Source organism: Phyllostomus hastatus, unplaced genomic scaffold (assembly GCF_019186645.2).
Source record: "Phyllostomus hastatus isolate PE091 unplaced genomic scaffold, TTU_PhHast_1.1 phas_scaffold_39, whole genome shotgun sequence".
NCBI classification, from domain to species: Eukaryota; Metazoa; Chordata; class Mammalia; order Chiroptera; family Phyllostomidae; genus Phyllostomus; species Phyllostomus hastatus.
This window is the reverse complement of record NW_025334028.1, coordinates 12,454,215-12,471,285: the sequence shown is the minus strand read 5'-3', so window position 1 is coordinate 12,471,285 and position 17,071 is coordinate 12,454,215. Positions and strand designations below refer to the sequence as shown.

Genomic DNA, 17,071 nt, shown 5'->3' with positions numbered 1-17,071 from the left:
ACAGTTAAGGAGGAAGATTGACCCATTGATGTAAAATATGTAGTTGGTTTTCAGCTCAACAAGGAAATAGATGAGAGGATGGGAGCCTAGACTACATATTTTATATTGAAAGTCAAGTTAGAAGAAAAATGGAGACCATATAATATCATAGCCACTATTGGCTTTAGAATCTAATCAACTGTAAAGAAAACTATGTCTTAATATAATATAACTGAGTTTCTTATTTCCAAGAATAATAACTGGGTTTGATAAGAAAAAGAACCATACAAAATATGTTACCAGAAATTAACAATAGTCATTGAGTACCATGATATCATTTTCATTGTTGATAGGTTTATAACATTGAAAAGAGAAGCAGGAAAATACTGTGTTGTAATATAGCCAGAGGACTCTTGGCAAAATATATTTCTTTGTGAGAATTCAAAATCCCTCCTCCAGTTCTTTTGAATGCCAGAAAAAATCTCTTTAGTTGCTTTGGTGTGACAAAGACTATGAATTTGAAGCCTAGTTTGTTTTCAGAAATTCAATAAACATTAATGTAGCGTGATGATCTCATGATAACTCTTTGGAAATTTTGAAATTAAAACTATTTACTTTGCTCACTCTCTCTTGTATTATAGGCTTTGCAGCATAATGAATTTTTGGGACAAAACTTCTGCCCTGGACTCAATGTAACAGGAAATGATACCTGTAGATTTGCAATGTAAGTTTGCATTCAGCGTCATAATGGGTTTGCTTACTGTGTGTTGTGATGGAGAAAGGCCACCGGGCTTAAAGATGGTGTGAGTCCTTTTCAGGACACTGACTTCTCTGAGACTTAGTTTTCTTACCTGTAAAGTGAGTTGTTGTCCACTAATGCATATGAAATTATGGTACAACTCGTAGATATTTACTATAGTCAAAATTGTATTTAAGTCAGAGAAATGTTTCTTATGTGCTGTTTTTTGAGTTGTTTATAAAAGATCCTTTTGCTGTTTTGCTTTTGAGTGTGAGATGATTTTCAGAACATTGGTCTTTCAAAATAGGTGTTTTGATATTTTAGAAAGACTGTATAGTGTCTGTACTGCTAGGCTATGTGAAGTGTATGGGCCCATCAACTTATGGCTTCCTGTGAGCACAACCCATGGCCAGGAGTGAGGGCAGCGGAACTGGAGAGGGAGCAAAGCTTTTCCTCCCATGGTCCTGGCACTTGTCTCTTCCTCCTAAGTTTAAGAGGCATCATGAAATCAAAGTCTGCACAATTTTTTATTTTGTTTTTTAAATTGACTTGGAATAGTGCCTATGGAAGGATGTGTCTTCTACAGAAAGGAACACATATTTCAGCAAGCTGAGAAGAAAATCCCATTTTGGGGGGTAATGTTAATAAAGTAGAAAGGCAGATTTTAACAAAATTAGAGGATGTTGTTTTATAAAATGATGCTTTCCTTTTCAATGATCATTAGTGGTTTGATTTTGATATATTAATTAATGAGAGAAAAGAGAATTCTGGTATTCTAAATCTCACAACCATTTGAGTAGAACAGAAATAATTCTGAATAATGGTGCTAATTGCTGTTCTGAAGTACGGTTGGTTTTTAAACAACACAAGTAAGAATTGTGCAGGTCCACTTATACAGGGATTATTTTTCAATAAATACTGTAAGTCTATTTTTCTTCCTTATAGTTTTCTTAACATTTTCTTTTTTAACTTACCTTACTGTAAGAATACAGTATATAATACATGTAACATATAAACTATGTGCTAATCAACTGTTTATGATATCAATCAGGTTTCCATCCACAGTAGGCTATTGGTAGTTAAATTTTGGGGGAGTCAAAGGTTATGTGTGGGTTTTGGACTGTGTGTGGGGATTGCCCCTAAGCCTTGAATTGTTCAAGGGTCAACTGTACCACCAGGAAACCTCTAGGTGGGAAGAGGTTTCTTTATTCGGCCCATTCACCCCCTTTTGATCTGGGTGTGAATTTTCTTTGAACTGCTAAATTCCATGAGTGGTATGAAAATGGTACCAGACCCTTACTTCGGCTGTGCCAGTTATTTTCAGTACCAGGTGCTGACCTAACCCGAGGCTGGGCTCCTCCACCCTGCTCTACTCCAGTTTCTACTAAGGCCTCCCCCTCACAATGGGCCTGTTCCTCCCAGTCTTGGCTCAAGAGCTGACAGAGAACAGCTGTCAGGAAGCCCTTCCTCACCTGTTTTTCTAGGTTTAGATTTCTTAGCTTGCATTTCTTTTGTATGGCTGATTTGTGAGTAATGAGTTCTGTAAAGAGCTTTGATGGAGTTGGTAAGGGCCTTAGATGTCACCTGTCAAAGCTGAGGTTTTCCTCTTTGGGAGTAAGTGAAAAATTAAGTTTTAGCACTGAGTAAGTGCTAAATGTCTCTGCCTTTTGAAGGGAGCAGCATCATAGATTTGTAAACAAATGAATCTGGAGAGGACAGCACCTTGGTTCAAAGTGTGAGTCTGTGAACTTGGCCAAGTTCCTTAAACCTTAATCTCCTCATCATTTAAATGTGTATAATATCCACCCTATTGAGTTGCTTTAAGGATTAACTGTTATAAACAGGTTGCTTAGCATGGTATCTAGCAGAATTGTGTGCACTCCTTGACCATTAGCTATTGTGTATGAAGGGATAGTTATTTAAGGCTTGGTAACCTACAGGGTTCCTTTAACTGAGGGACAGCAAGTACAATGAGTAGAAATGGCCTCATGCTAAGAATGCAGTTATGCTTTTTCTGTTTCATTTCAGATGTACTGGAGAAGAATTCTTGATAAACCAGGGCATCGACACCTCTCCTTGGGGCCTGTGGAAGAATCATGTAGCCTTGGCATGTATGATTGTCATCTTCCTTACAATTGCTTACCTAAAATTGTTATTTCTTAAAAAATTTTCTTAAATTCCTCTCTAATTTATATTTATCTATACATTAAAAACGGAGGATCCTAGCCCCAGCCTGGTAGCTCAGTTGTTTAGAGTATCTTTCTGACATAGTAAGGTTGTGGGTTCAATCCCTGGTGAAGGCACATATAAGAAGCAATTAATGAAAGCATAAATAAGTGGAACAACAAATTAATATCTCTCTCTCTCTCCCTCTTCTTTTTTCTCTCTAAAATCAATAAATAAAAAATTTAAAAATCAAATCAAATCAAAAGGGAGCATCTTGATTTAAGTATTCAGTGAAGTATTTTGTTGTCTTCTTTTCATTTGACATCATGTTATTTATCAGCCAGAATTTTTTCAACAGAAACCTTCATGGAAATCACAATGAACTGACTTCTGGCCAAGATGGAGGCATAGGTAGACACACTGTGCCTCCTTGCACAACCAAAACTAAGGACAATAAAAAGTTAGAAACAAAAAAACCAACCAGAACAGCAAGAAATGAAGTGAACGAAAGTCTGACAACCATTCATCCAGACCGGTAAGGAGGGACGGAGTCAGGAGCCTAGGAAGATGGGTTGAGGGGTTCCGGCAGGAAAAAGCAGTGGTGGGCAGATGTGGGCATGCAGGGCGCCGGCAGCAGTTGGCGGACCCCAGAGCGCAGGGGCAGCTGATGGACCCAGTGGCAGACCCTGGGCTCCAGAGGCAACGAGCAGACCCAGTGAGGCGTGCAAGGCAGGTGGCTGTCTGCAGTCACACCTTTGTGCAGATAAACTAGGTGAGAATGGGCAGTGACACAGACTGTGCAACCCAGGGACCCAGCGCCTGGAAACAAAGCCTAAAAGCACCAATTGAAAACACCTGTGGGGGTTGAGGCCCGGAGAATCTCTCAGCCTCACAGGAGACCTTCTTGGGGAGACCGACAGAGTCCTAGAAAGTACACAAGCCTACCAGCCTGGAAACCAGCACCAGAAGGGCCCAGTCTGTTTGTGGGAAGCAAGGGGCCCTCTCGGACACCACCCCCACATACAACATCACAACCCAGTGACTGAGGTGCCCTGCCCTGGTGAACACCTAAGGATACGCCCCTCATACATAACAGGTGTGACCAGACCAAAGGGGGATGGGGAAGATGGTTCAAACAGAATTAAAAGCCCCTCGGCCAGTATTTTTAAGCAAATAAGAGATTGCCAACCTATCAGATGCACATTCAAAGCACTGGTGATCAGGATGCTCACAGAATTGGTTGATTTGGGTCGCAAATTAGATGAAGAAATGAAGGCTACAATAAGTGAAATGAAGAAAAATGCACAGGGAACCAATAGTGATGGAAAGAAAACTGGGTTTCAAATCAATGGAATGGACAAGAAGGAAGACAGGAACAACCAAACAGAAAAGAATGAAGAAACAAGAATTCAAAAAAATGAGGAGAGGCTTAGGAACCTCCAGGACATCTTTAAACATTCCAACATCTGAATTATAGGGGTGCCAGAAGGAGAAGAGGAAAAGCAACAAATTGAAAACTTATTTGAACAAATAATGAAGGAGAATTTCCCCAATCTGGAAAAGGAAATAGACTTCCAGGAAGTCTAGGAAGCTCAGACAGTCCCAAAGAAGTTGGACCCAAGGAGGAACACGCCAAGGCACATCATGATTACATTAGCCAAGGTAAAATGAAGAAGAGAATTCTAGAAGCAGCAGGAGATAAGGGGACAGTTACCTACAAAGGAGTTCCCATTAGAATGTCAACTGATGTTTTCAAAAGAGACCTTGCAGGCAAGAAGGGGCTGGAAAGAAGTATTCCAAGTCATGAAAGGCAAGGACCTACATCCAAGATTGCTCTATCCAGCTAAGCTTTCACTTAGAATGGAAGGGCAGATAAAGTGCTTCTCAGATAAGGTCAAGTTAAAGGAGTTCATCATCACCAAGCCCTTATTATATGAAATGTTAAAGGGACATCTAAGAAAAGATAAAACTATGAACAGTAAAAATAGACATCTAACTCACAGTTAGTAACAACCACACCTAAAACAAAAGCAAACTAAGCAAACAACTAGAACAGGAACAGAACCACAGAAATGGAGATCACATGGAGGGTTAGCAACAAGGGAGTGGGAGGAGGAGAGAGGGGGAAAAGGTATAGAGAATAAGTAGCATAGACAATAGGTAGAAAATAGACAGGGGGAGGGTAAGAATAGTATGGGAAATGTAGAAGCTAAAGAACTTATGATACATGGACATGAACTAAAGGGGGGAAATGTGGGTGGACGGGAGTGGGCAGGGTAGAGGTGAGTGAAGGGGGAAAATGGGACAACTGTAATAGCATAATCAATAAAATATATTAAAAAATAAAAAGCATTTCAAAGCTAAAAAAAATCACAATGAACTAAATTATGAAAGAACCCAAGTCATAAACTAGAGATATTATGTACTATTAGGTTATATAGTCAGACAGTACTCACCCGGGAGAAATTGTTCAATTAATTGACCCAAAATGAATTGAATTCTAGAATCTCGTGACAAGCCACTAATACCTGTTAGTAGTTTTCTCATCTGTAAACTGCATAGGTGTGCTAGTGCCCTCCAACTTCAGTATGAATCTATGATCTGCATTATTTAATAAATGAGAAATAATGAATGTATTGATGCTTTAGTGGAAATATGAAATCTGGACTATGTTGGAAAAATCCAGTGTCATTTGTAGGGTAAAAAAGCCATTATGACAGACAAAGCTCTGATAAGCCTTGTAGGGTCAGTAGAACTTATTGAGGTTTCTCTATAGAGGAATCAGAATGTCTCAGGGGTCTTGGCTGGGCCTTTGGTCTGTAGCTGCAGGGAGCCAGGATCTGGTGACTGACCCTTCCTGGGGCTGTTCAGTGTTTACGTGCATGAGATCACCTGGTGCCTTTGCTCCAATACAGAGATCTGTACCCTGCCAGCCCTCATGCATCAGTATCTCCAGGGCTCTCCATAGAGAATGGTCCATGCCAGGATTTGGCAATTTGCAATATCCTTCCCAGCTCTGAAAATCTTAGACTTATGACGTAATAACTGTTATAACTGATCCTATCCAGGTTTTCTTCTTCCCTCATATACATCCCATTCATTCACACATTTTCTCTTCATTCTAACCTTTATGGGTAATAGGGAAGTACTTTTTAACTTCTTTTTTATTGAAGGATTATATAAGGAAAAGTGCAGTTCAGAGAGTTGTCATAAAAGTAATACCATGTGCACCCACCAAAGTAGACATTACAGCGCAGGGAAGCCCCTCGCGCCTCTCTCCCAGTCACTCCTTCCCCACTTCTCTCTGGGATGTTGTGTCTCAGATACTCCCCTCTGTTGTTATCGTCAGGCTATCACTGCAGCTCAACTTTGTGTCCTGTGTGCATAGGTATATCCTTAGTGAAGTTCCCCTTCCTCCTTGTAATAAACTCTAATTTGGGAATATATTGAACTTTAGAGAAGAGTCACACAAGCAGTGTGGGAAGTTCTCATATACGCTTTGCCAAGTTTCTCCTAATGTTAGCATTTTATATACCATGTTACATGTCAAAACTAAGAAATTAACACTGTATATTACTGTTAATTAAATTACCCATTTTTTCAGATTTCACCACTTTTCTACTAATATTTTCTATTGTTCTGGGATCCCATTCAGGAGCCACACTGCATTCAATCCCCTGTTTAGAAGTGAACACTTGTCAGTATTACAGGAGTTGGGAGAGCTGAGGCTAGCCAGAGTGAAGAACCATCGTTCCGTGACAGTGCGGGCCTTGCCGTGCTGCTGCAACACCAGGCTGGGGGCATCGCCTCCTACTTTTAAGTAGGAGTCCAAACTCCTACTTTGGACTTTAAGAAACATTTTTCTTCTTTTTAAATGACATTTGATTAGTGCATCATCTTGTAACACATTATCATTCTTTCCACCTGATAAGTACGTCACTATCAGAGTTCATCAGTGTTTTCTGTTCTTGGTACAGTTCCTTGTTACAGTTACATAACCCAGGCTTACCCACAGTTTTTTGTATGTGCTGTTCCTCACACAGGAAGAAACGTATTATGCAGATAGGTGTGATATACATATTATACATGTATATCTAGAGGGAATTAAATATAACTTTTATACAAAATATGCTTAAAAATAGCCAAAAATATTAATAGTACCTACTTTTAAAATTAATAGGAATTTAAATGTATCCTATCATACTTATCCTCCCTTTGTATTGTAATTGTTTTTATACAATTTTGTTTTTAATTATTATGTTAAGAAATACATACATAGACATTACCAAGTTAACCATTTTGAAGGTGAAGAATGTTTACAAAGTACAAGTAAAAGCATAAATCTTATAAAGTACAAAGGAAAATATTTGTAGAAATTTATTTCAGAATATGTCAATATTATTTTGAATTTTGTTTTTCTTTGATGTGAGGAGAACTAATCTTTATGGGGAGGGTAAATTAAAATGAAAACACCTCAGGAATAAATGAATGCTACTATTTGTGCCCCTTCCACTGCCCTTGTGGGGCTTTTGAAGAAGGGTGCAGGAGGGCGGGCCGCGGGGGGCTGCTTGGCACGTTGTGGGAGGCAGTGAGGAAGGGAAGGGAAAGTGGGTGGCCAAAGGAGAGTTGTTGAAGAGCGAGTGGAGGCACTCATCTTTTTTCTCATCTTTGAAGTCATCCTTCATGGCCTTTAGATTTGAATTTTATTAACCTCAATACTATCTGTGTATATTTGCAACATAGCAGCACTTATATTTATGACGTCTTTAGGCCACCCAGGGCTTGCTCACTGGGACCCAGAGCAGAGCAGTCGAGGTGGCAGGGACCGAGGGTATTCACAGCCCAACAGCTTGGGCTCTCCCACTGCTGACCTGCTGGCAGCCACTGCCTGATGGTGGCAGCAAGCTGATGCAGGGCCCTCCATGTGGTCCTATCCTTTAGGAGACCAGTATGCACTTGGTGACAGTTTGGTAACATCCAATAACTTTGTGATTATCCCTTAAATCTGTGAGGATCACTGTCTTGAGTTAGACTTGTGATGTAATAACATTTGTAACAGTGATGCAATAACTGCTATTATATCACAAGTCTATCAGAAGTATTACCTTTATAGAAATTCTGTACTTTCTGCTTTATTTTGCATTCCCTTGTGGCATACCTATTTTTTTTTCAGATTTCATCACTTTTTTACTAATATTTTATTATTGTTTCATAATACAGTAGAACCTCAGTTCTCTAACTTAATTTGTTCCAGCAGGCTGTTTGAGAAGTGATTTATTTGAAAACCGAATAATTTTCCCAGGTATCAGCATGAAAGAGTTGTTGGGTTGGGAACCAAAGTTTTGTTTGATGACCAAGATACTTTTTTCCATGGACAACTTGATCAAGAACCAAATTGTTTGAGACAGAAGGTGTTTGAGAATCAAGGTTTGACTGTATAGAATTAAAAACAAGGCCTCATTTCTGTTCTCCAAGTGGGTTTACTCATCAACACTTGCTCTTGCTTGTCTCACTAGCTTATTGAACACTTTTGAAAGATTTTTATTATTTTAATGAGAAATAGATTTCTTCATAAATGTGGTGAGATGCTTTCCTAATTAAAAAAAAAAGAAATTGCTGCAAACCCAAACTTTGATTGATACCCTCTGATAATGGATGGATTTTCAACATCCAAACTCCTTTTCATAAAATTGAGCTCTATTTAGAGTATAAATTCTAGGTTTGAAACACAGGATCAAGAGTATTTGAGTTCTGTATTCTTAAAACAGTATAAAGTACAAACTTTAGTTTTATAATATTTTTATATGAATTTCAAAATTCCCTTAAAATTTTGTCTAAAATGAACATACTTGCTACATTAAAAATGTCAGTACATACTAAAGAATTTAGTAAATAGCCCTTCCTAGATGAGTTCCAATATTAATTTTAGTTGCAAATAGTTGAGCCACATGGGAAAAAATATATGGTAAATCTTTATAAAAAGGTAATTAGTAGAAACAGTCAAACTGAAAGATAGGGCTCCTTCCAGTTCTATATTAAGATCAGAAATGACATTTTAACCCATAATTGATCTTTGGTGGTTTCATGCAACTCATTTCATTGAAAAATGGTTACATTAAATAATCAATAGGAGATTCTTTAAATATGTTGTTCGACTATACAGTGGAATTCTGAGGAGATGCCAGAAATTATATTGTGAATGAATATTTAATGAAATAAAGCGATGTTGACAATATATGAAGTAAATAAAGCAGTTATCAAATAGCATGTTCATTTGTGATGCCGTTGTTTTGAATAAATGCAATGTTACTTGAATAATTTTAAGGCATAAAAAGGGGGCGACCTCTGAATGGTGGCACGAGGACTCTGCAGACCCTCTCCCCAGTGAAACAACAATAATGATTGAAAATTATTTAAATTTAAAAAAAAAATTCTGGAAATTTTCTTAAGGACATAGAGCAAATAAAGAAGCATTTACTTAAGAAAATTCACTAAATTTCAGTAAGGAAAGAGTCTGACATCTGACTCACCCCGGGCCACCAGCTCGCCAGCCCCCAGCTCAGCGGGACTAAAGCACCAACCTGGGTGGGCGTGGCAAAACCTCCCGCTCAGCTCCAGGGAGGAGGAGGCTGCCAGCATCTCTCATTCCTGTGCCTTCATCCGAAATCCAAGTTTCAGAGCCTCTCATTCAGGCAAGAGTAGCTGAGAGGTATGAGGCTCTCTTCCCCCATTCAACTTCAAATTGTGGGCTGGAGTTTTTATGCCATGAGAGAGAACCTGTGAGACCAAAGGCTGCCTTGCCATCATCCCAGGATCTTACTCATGAAGCAGGGGCGTCACTTTTCGAGGGTGGACCACTCACTGTCCCTGACTGGAGCAGTGGCACAAATGTTTGCCCAGGGGGAGAGTTGTGCTGTAAGAGAGAGCTTCCTCCAAGTACACTGGGTTTATTTGAAGCAAAGTATGGGAAAATTCAAGCCTAAGAGTGCTCTTGAAAACAGCGCAGATGGTGGTTATAGCAGTTGAAGGAGAGGCTGGTCACTTGTGAGATCAGCAAGTTAAACTATTTACCAGCTAGTTTCCCAGAAAGAACCAGAGAAGGAGACAGCAGCTAAGAAGACAGCTCAAGACTGGTCTCCAAAATTACCCCTCACCCTGGTCAAATAGCTCAGTTGGTTAGAGCATCATTACACCAAGGTTGCATGTTTGATCCCCAGTCAGGGCACATACTAGAATCAACCAATGAATGCATAAATAAGTGGAACAACAAATCGCACACACTGTCTCTCTCCCCCTTCCTCTCTCTCTAAATTAATTTTAAAAATAATGTGATCAAAGTTATTTAAAAAAAGAAAACTACCCCTCAAAGGGGCCTGAATTTAATTGTATCAAACTATAGAGCAATTTATATCTCAAGGCATTATTGAAAACAACAGATGAATTAGTCAACAATGAGTAGAACCCAAGAGATGGATAGAACTGGTGTCAACAGTGGCAGAGGCTCAACAGCGAGATGGGGGAAGACAATGAGACTCTTGCCAAAACCGCTGTCTTCCCGGGATGCCAGTGTGCACAGTCATGGCTGTGCCGGCTGAGAAGCAGCCTCAGAGGCTTCCCAATGCAGAGGAAATGGACTTCACTAAAAATACAAACATGTAAACAACAAAAGCAAGCAGGGGTGGGGAGACAGAAAATTCATTTCCAGAATTGCTATATTATTTAAGACTTCCAGTTTTCAACAAAAATGTATGAGACAAGCAAATAGGGAAATATGACCCCCCCACACACAGAGCAGCAGGCAGCAGAAACTGACTTTGGCGGGGCCTAAACAGACTAGGGCAACCAAGAGTTCAAAGTAGCTATTAGAGATATATTCAAATAATTCAGGGAAATCATGCTTAAGGAAATGAAAGATGATATGCTATCACTGTCTTTTCAAACAGAGAATATCAATAAAGAGGTAGAGTTTATGGCTATGACCAGTGTTGATTAATAACATTGTGAAGTAACTACAGTTTACCCTCTCCAGTCTGCCTGCCTTCCTTCCTTCCTCCCTCCCTCCCTCCTTTCCTCCCTCCCTCCCTCCCACCCTCCATGCCCCATTTTCTTCCTTCCCTTATATGTTTATTTTTCATTTACAGTTTATACCCATTATTATTTTGTATTAGTTTTGTATGTACAGTAAAGTGGTTAGAAAATTATGTACTTTGCAGAGTGGTCCCTCCACTGCTTCAAGTACTCAGCTGGCACTTTCCGGTTTCTTTCACATTTTCTTTTGGCAGCAGCCCCCTTTTCTCCCTGGACACTTCCTGTGAGGAGCGTGCAGGCAGGGACCATGCTTATTGAGTTTTGAACCCGTCATCCAGCATCCTGCATAGAATCCGGAAGGCACTCTGTTGGACTGAACTGACCTCCATAACATACTCATCCTCACCAAAGTTATTATAGTTTTTAACAAAATTATTAGTGTAATGTGTATGCTTCAATGAGTTATCACTCCTGAGTGGATTTGAATTTTAAGTAGGAGAAACCTGAAAAACAATTGATAAAACCATGTGAATGAGTCACCAATAGTGGAATTTCAGGAATTGCACTTAAGAGCAAGTGAAAATAAAATATTTTCATCTTTTCAAGACTTCAGAACTGTCACATCTGTATAAAGTACTTCAAATAACCCCATTAGCATTTAAAACATTTACTACTTCCATTTAAACTGGGGGTAGTTAGAAGAGAGTAAAATCAGAATGCTGCTTATCAAAAAATGGCAAACATCTTGCCCCTAGGAAATTTCTTGCTATTTTTATTGATTTGTCAATGTTGGTTTTGAATTTGTCCTTATTTACAAATAGCCAATTTCATCATCTTTTTTCTTTTGTTTTTTAAATATATTTTATTGATTATGCTATTACAGTTGTCCCATTTTCCCCCCTTTATTCCCCTCCACCCCACATACCCCCTCCCACCCTCATTCCCCCTCTTCAGTTCATGTCCATGGGTGATACATATTAGTTCTTTGGCTTCTACATTTCCTATCCTGTCCTTAACTGCCCTCTGTCTATTTTCTCCTTACTGTTTATGCTACTTATTCTTTGTACCTTTTCCCCCTCTTTCCCCCTCCTCACTGATAACCCTCTATATGATCTCCATTCCTGTGATTCTATTCCTGTTCTAGTTGTTTGCTTAGTTTGTTTTTGTTTTTGTTCTTGGTGTGGTTGTTAATAACTGAGTTTGCTGTCATTTTACTGTTCATATTTTTTATCTTTTTTTCTTAGATAAATCCCTTTAACATTTCATATAATAAGGGCTTGGTGATGATGAACTCCTTTAACTTGACCTTATCTGAGAAGCACTTTATCTGCCCTTCCATTCTAAATGAAAGCTTTGCTGGATAGAGCAATCTTGGATGTAGGTCCTTGCCTTTCATAACTTGGAATACTTCTTTCCAGCCCCTTCTTGCCTGTAAGGTCTCTTTTGAGAAATCAGCTGACAGTCTTATGGGAACTCCTTTGTAGGTGAACTCTCCTTTTCTCTTGCTGCTTCAAAGATTCTCTCCTCATCTTTAATCTTGGGTAATGTAATTATGATGTGTCTTGGTGTGTGCTTCCTTGGGCCCAACTTCTTTCGGACTCTCTGAGCTTCCTGGTCTTCTTGGAAGTCTATTTCCTTTGCCGGATTGGGGAAATTCTCCTTCATTGTTTGTTCAAATAAGTTTTCAATTTGTTGCTTTTCCTCTTCTCCTTCTGGCAGCCCTATGATTTGGATGTTGGAACATTTAAAGATGTCCTGGAGGTTTCTAAGCCTCTCCTCATTTTTTTGCATTCTTGTTTCTTCATTCTTTTCTGGTTGAATGTTTCTTTCTTCCTTCTGGTCCACACCGTTGATTTGAGTCCCAGTTTCCTTCCCATTACTGTTGGTTCCCTGTACATTTTCCTTTATTTCACTTAGCGTAGCCTTCATTTTTTCATCTAATTTGTGAACATATTCAACCAATTCTGAGCATCCTGATGACCAGTGTCTTGAAATGTGCATCTGATAGGTTGGCTATCTCTTCATTGTTTAGTTGTATTTTTTTCTGGAACTTTGGTCTGTTCTTTCATTTAAGCCATTTTTTTTTCTTTTGTCTCAGTACACCTATTTTGTAGAAAGGGGCAGAGCCTTAGATGTTCACCAGGACAGGGCAACCTAGTTGCTGCCTTGTGATGCTTTGTGTGTGGGACTGAGGTCTGAGAGGGAACAGTTTTGCTTGCTTCCCTCTCTGCCGGATTTTAGTCACTTCCCCCCGATACCCACAATCAAATTGGGCCCTTCTGGTGCTGATTCCCGTGTGGGTGGGCTTGTGTGCATTCTAGGACCCTGTGGGTCTCTCCAACAAACTCTGCTGCGAGTCTGAGAGTTTCTCCCGCTGCTGCCTCTACCCCCACTGGTGTTTTCAATCAGAGGTTTTAAGGCTTTATTTCCCCACACTGGAGCCCTGGGTTGCATGGTCTGTCTCACTCCCCAGGTGTTCCTCCCAGGTTATCCATGTGTGAATGTGGGATCGCCAGCTCCACTAGCTGCCAAGTTGCTGTGAGTCCTCTCCGCCTGGCTGCCTGTCTCTGCCCTCCTACTGGTCGGGATGGATGTTTCTTCTTTAACTCCTTGGTTGTCAGACTTCCATACCATTTGATTTTCTGTCCGCTCTGGTGGTTTTTTGTTTTTAAATTGTTGTCCTTCTTTTGGTTGTGCAAGGAGGCACAGTGTGTCTACCTATGCCTTGATTTTGACCGGAAGCCTCATCATTGTTTAATATTTAATTTATACCAGTGTTAGTGTTACAGAACACAACAAGGGGGGCCTGGGACGATATGCTATTATTTAAAAGACCCCCAGGTCCGTCATGTCCGCCGCCCTAGGAAAGACGTCTCTCAATGCCAGAGATTTGTGAAAAGGAAAGGAAATGTTCATTTAATGCTATACAGACTTCAAGTAGTGACCTAATGTCTTCATCAAAAATCCTAAAGTCCCTTAGAACACCCACAAACAGACACAGTCCTTCCTTCCTTCCCCCTTTGCCCAGTCCAGAGTACCGTATCTCAGGAAAGGAAATAGAAGTCCATGGCTCAGGCAGTCCTCTGGTTCTTCCCAGTTAATACTCCATCTCGACTGGGAGACCTCCCTGGGTTCCTGGCACACTCAGCTGAGTCGCCGGGATCTCTGCTAAAACCAGGTGGTGGTTCCCCTTCTAAAGCTGTGGGGGTCCCCACTCTGTCCAGGCCTCATGGTTCTCTCTCCTAAAGCAGCACCGTTCTCCCCCCAATGGCCGCCAAGTCTGGGTTTTAAATGCCCGCGGCCAATCTTCCTCTGCAGCTTCATTTCCGACTCCTCCCACACTCGGCTTCACATGCCAGAATTCATATCCTTCAAGCTTTACTGGGCCGCCATCATGAGTCTGGGCAGGCGTGGCCCAATGTCCTGGAGCCAATCTTCTCTGAGCTCCCACACAGGCACTGTAGCTTGGGGGATCTGCCCCCAGTCCCGTCTTGGTGGGGAAGTTACTTCCATTCCCCTGGCTCAAGGCATGGCCACAGCTATTTAACATATCTAAGCGACCAGCCAAAGGCTATAGATATGATAAATGACCACGCCAGAGGGTAGCTGCAAGGCTGTTGCTATGCAAAACAGCTCTCAATGGTCCTGCTCCATTTGTCCCTTCTCCCAACCCACACCCTGCGGGGGGTGGGGGGTGTTGGAGACATCTTAAAATCTCCTGGACACCTGGAGCCCAGGTGGCTGGGCTCCAGGTGTCTGGACCCCATTTCTGGACCCCAGAAGTTCTAGACCCCATTTCAAATGCCTATTTGGGGTCCCCCCTCTTGGCTGCACCCTGTAACATTAGTAAAAGTCCAAAAGAAACGAAAAAGAGTTTTATTCTGTGGAGGATACCGGCCAGCAGTATGCATCTCAGCTACGGATGTTCGTCAACACATGCTAAAAACATACACAGAAACAACCAGGTCCTGTGGGGGAATAGGAACAGCAGGGCCACTCCTCACGTGGGGAGTGCCTTGGCCACCTTCTTTCCTGGAGGGCGCCGCTTGGCCACCCTCCCTGGTGGGGAGAGCACCCCGTTCCCCCTCCAGAGAGGCTTTTTATTGGTTTCGTTTGAATAAGAATTCAGGTAAAAGCTCATTACTCATTGCCAGGAAGTAAGGATCAAACAATAGATAACAAGGAAGTCTGAGGGCCTATTTTGAGTCAGGGTCAAAGAGCTGTAAAACTTTTAAAGAACAAACTTACTTCTTCCTTGGACCCTTATCATTCAACTGAGAGCATTCTAAACAAAGCAGGTTTCACAGGATCTTATATATTCTTTCTTAGGCCTGATCACCTGGGGAACCCGCCCTTTTCAGCACAGAGCTGCACCACCCTGTCATTGTTTCAGGCTTAGGTGGAGCAAGGGAAGTAAGGCAACCAAGAGATGAGATTTTCTTCCAGATGATGAGGACTCAGTCTATGTCAAAGCTGAGGAGCGAGGGTCCATCACCCCCTTTTGCTGTAGCCCCCAAAGTCCTTTCTTGGGGGCCTCCCACATGATCATGCCTGTCTTAGATCGCTCCCCCCTTGGGGAATCTTACCCATCATTGGCTAACCGACCAAGCTTTGGGGTTCAGTTATGAATGAAGCAGCAGAAGCAGCGCTTCTGTCAGGGAGCTAAGCTTTTGTCTCCTTGCTGGCTTACGGTCCAAGGCCACTCCCTCAGCCTTAGCCTTGGCGGGGTTACAGCTTCTGATACCAGGTGGGGCAGTTCCCAACATTATTCATATACAATTTGTAAATCAAAGGGACATAGCCCTCTTTGTGAGCTGAAGACACACGTTCTTAGACAGAGGGGCGAGAGCAGGGTTTATCGAGGCACAATTGCAAGGAGCTGATATAGAGATGGTTGCTAGGGGGAAATGACCGTCAACTGCATCACTATTTGCACTATATGACTGGACTTTCAACACCTGGCTGACTCAGTGGTTGAGGGAGTGAAGCTGCGAGAAGAGAGCAAAGCGCTGTGTGTGGCGGAGCCTGCCTCCGGCCCTCCTGTCCGCCTGGGCCTGCAGAACAAAACCGCTGTCTCTGGTCACACAGCTGTGCTGCAGGGAGTGTTACTACACAACAACACAAGAAGTACAAGTTATCAAACAGTACAGTAAGCATAAGGGGCCTGCTTGGTCTGCAGGCAGTTTTGAAGCCCAAAAGGGCAAAGTTAAGCTCTGTAAGCAACTTCACAATTCAAGACGAAGAAGTCTAAACAATGGGCCACAAGTTATGATATTAAAGGTCTTATAAAGTCCTCACTAGTTATGTGTCTTTGCAATTAATGAGAAACTAGCCATGAAATTCAAATGCTGTCTGATTAGTCTATTGCTTATGAACAAATCGGCAGTTAAAACAAACGAGATGGTAGAAAACTTAGATGACTATCCTACATACCCTATAAACTCTTCAAAGTGTCTCTAGATAGCTTAAGGTTTGAAAGCAACAAAACTTCTCAAGAGACAGAAGGACAAAGGAGAGAAGACTTCTCTGATGACGGTCAGAGTTGGGGATGGTAGCAGCATTGTGAGTCCCCTGGAAGCTTCTGTGCTATTCACATTATGGGATCTCTGTGGGCGAATTAAACTGTAAAATAGCCAGTGTTAGACAATGTTTTTGAGTACCCGTCTTATGCTGGAGGGCGCCAAAAAAAAAATAGAGATGGCACTGAAGAGATATTCTTGTGCTGCTACTGCTCTCAGCTTGTTACTTTGAGCTCCGTGCTAGTGAGTCACACCTGCCTGGAACATCCATTTTTAATAAATATTGAAACTGCATTGTTTATACACATTGCTGTTTACATAGTTGAATAAGTACCAGGGGAGGTGGGCGTTACACCTGGAAAAGCACAGCTTTTACTCTTTCTGTTGCTGTTCATTTCAAACCGTGACCATTTTTGTTGTGATGTGTTGGCCTGCAACATTGGGGGAGAGAGAGAGCTGCAGAAACACCCACCTTATGAGTTACATAAACTTGTAAACATGCGTTCGAGTTCAAGAGCCTTCCTAGAAATTGTCATTTATGAAATTGTAACTCTTTTGGTGTAGCCAATTAAAAAGCACTTTTTAAAAAGCTGCTCCTGCCCTGGCTGATGTAGCTGAGTAGATTGAGTGCGGGCTGCGA

At 41.3% G+C, this 17,071-nt stretch overlaps 1 protein-coding gene across 5 annotated transcripts in view; it reads left to right on the top strand.

Annotated features, from left to right (window-relative positions):
• The window catches only part of LOC123806799 (broad substrate specificity ATP-binding cassette transporter ABCG2), a 123,976-nt gene extending 120,877 nt beyond the window's left edge, over positions 1–3,099 (top strand). For all 5 annotated transcript variants that reach the window (XM_045820140.1, XM_045820141.1, XM_045820142.1 and 2 more), the window contains 2 exons: positions 621–703; positions 2,747–3,099. In XM_045820140.1, the coding sequence (XP_045676096.1) occupies positions 621–703; positions 2,747–2,894 (231 nt within the window). In that variant the 3' untranslated portion in view covers positions 2,895–3,099. The remainder of the gene's footprint in view (positions 1–620; positions 704–2,746) is intronic.
• Positions 3,100–17,071: the final 13,972 nt, after the last annotated feature.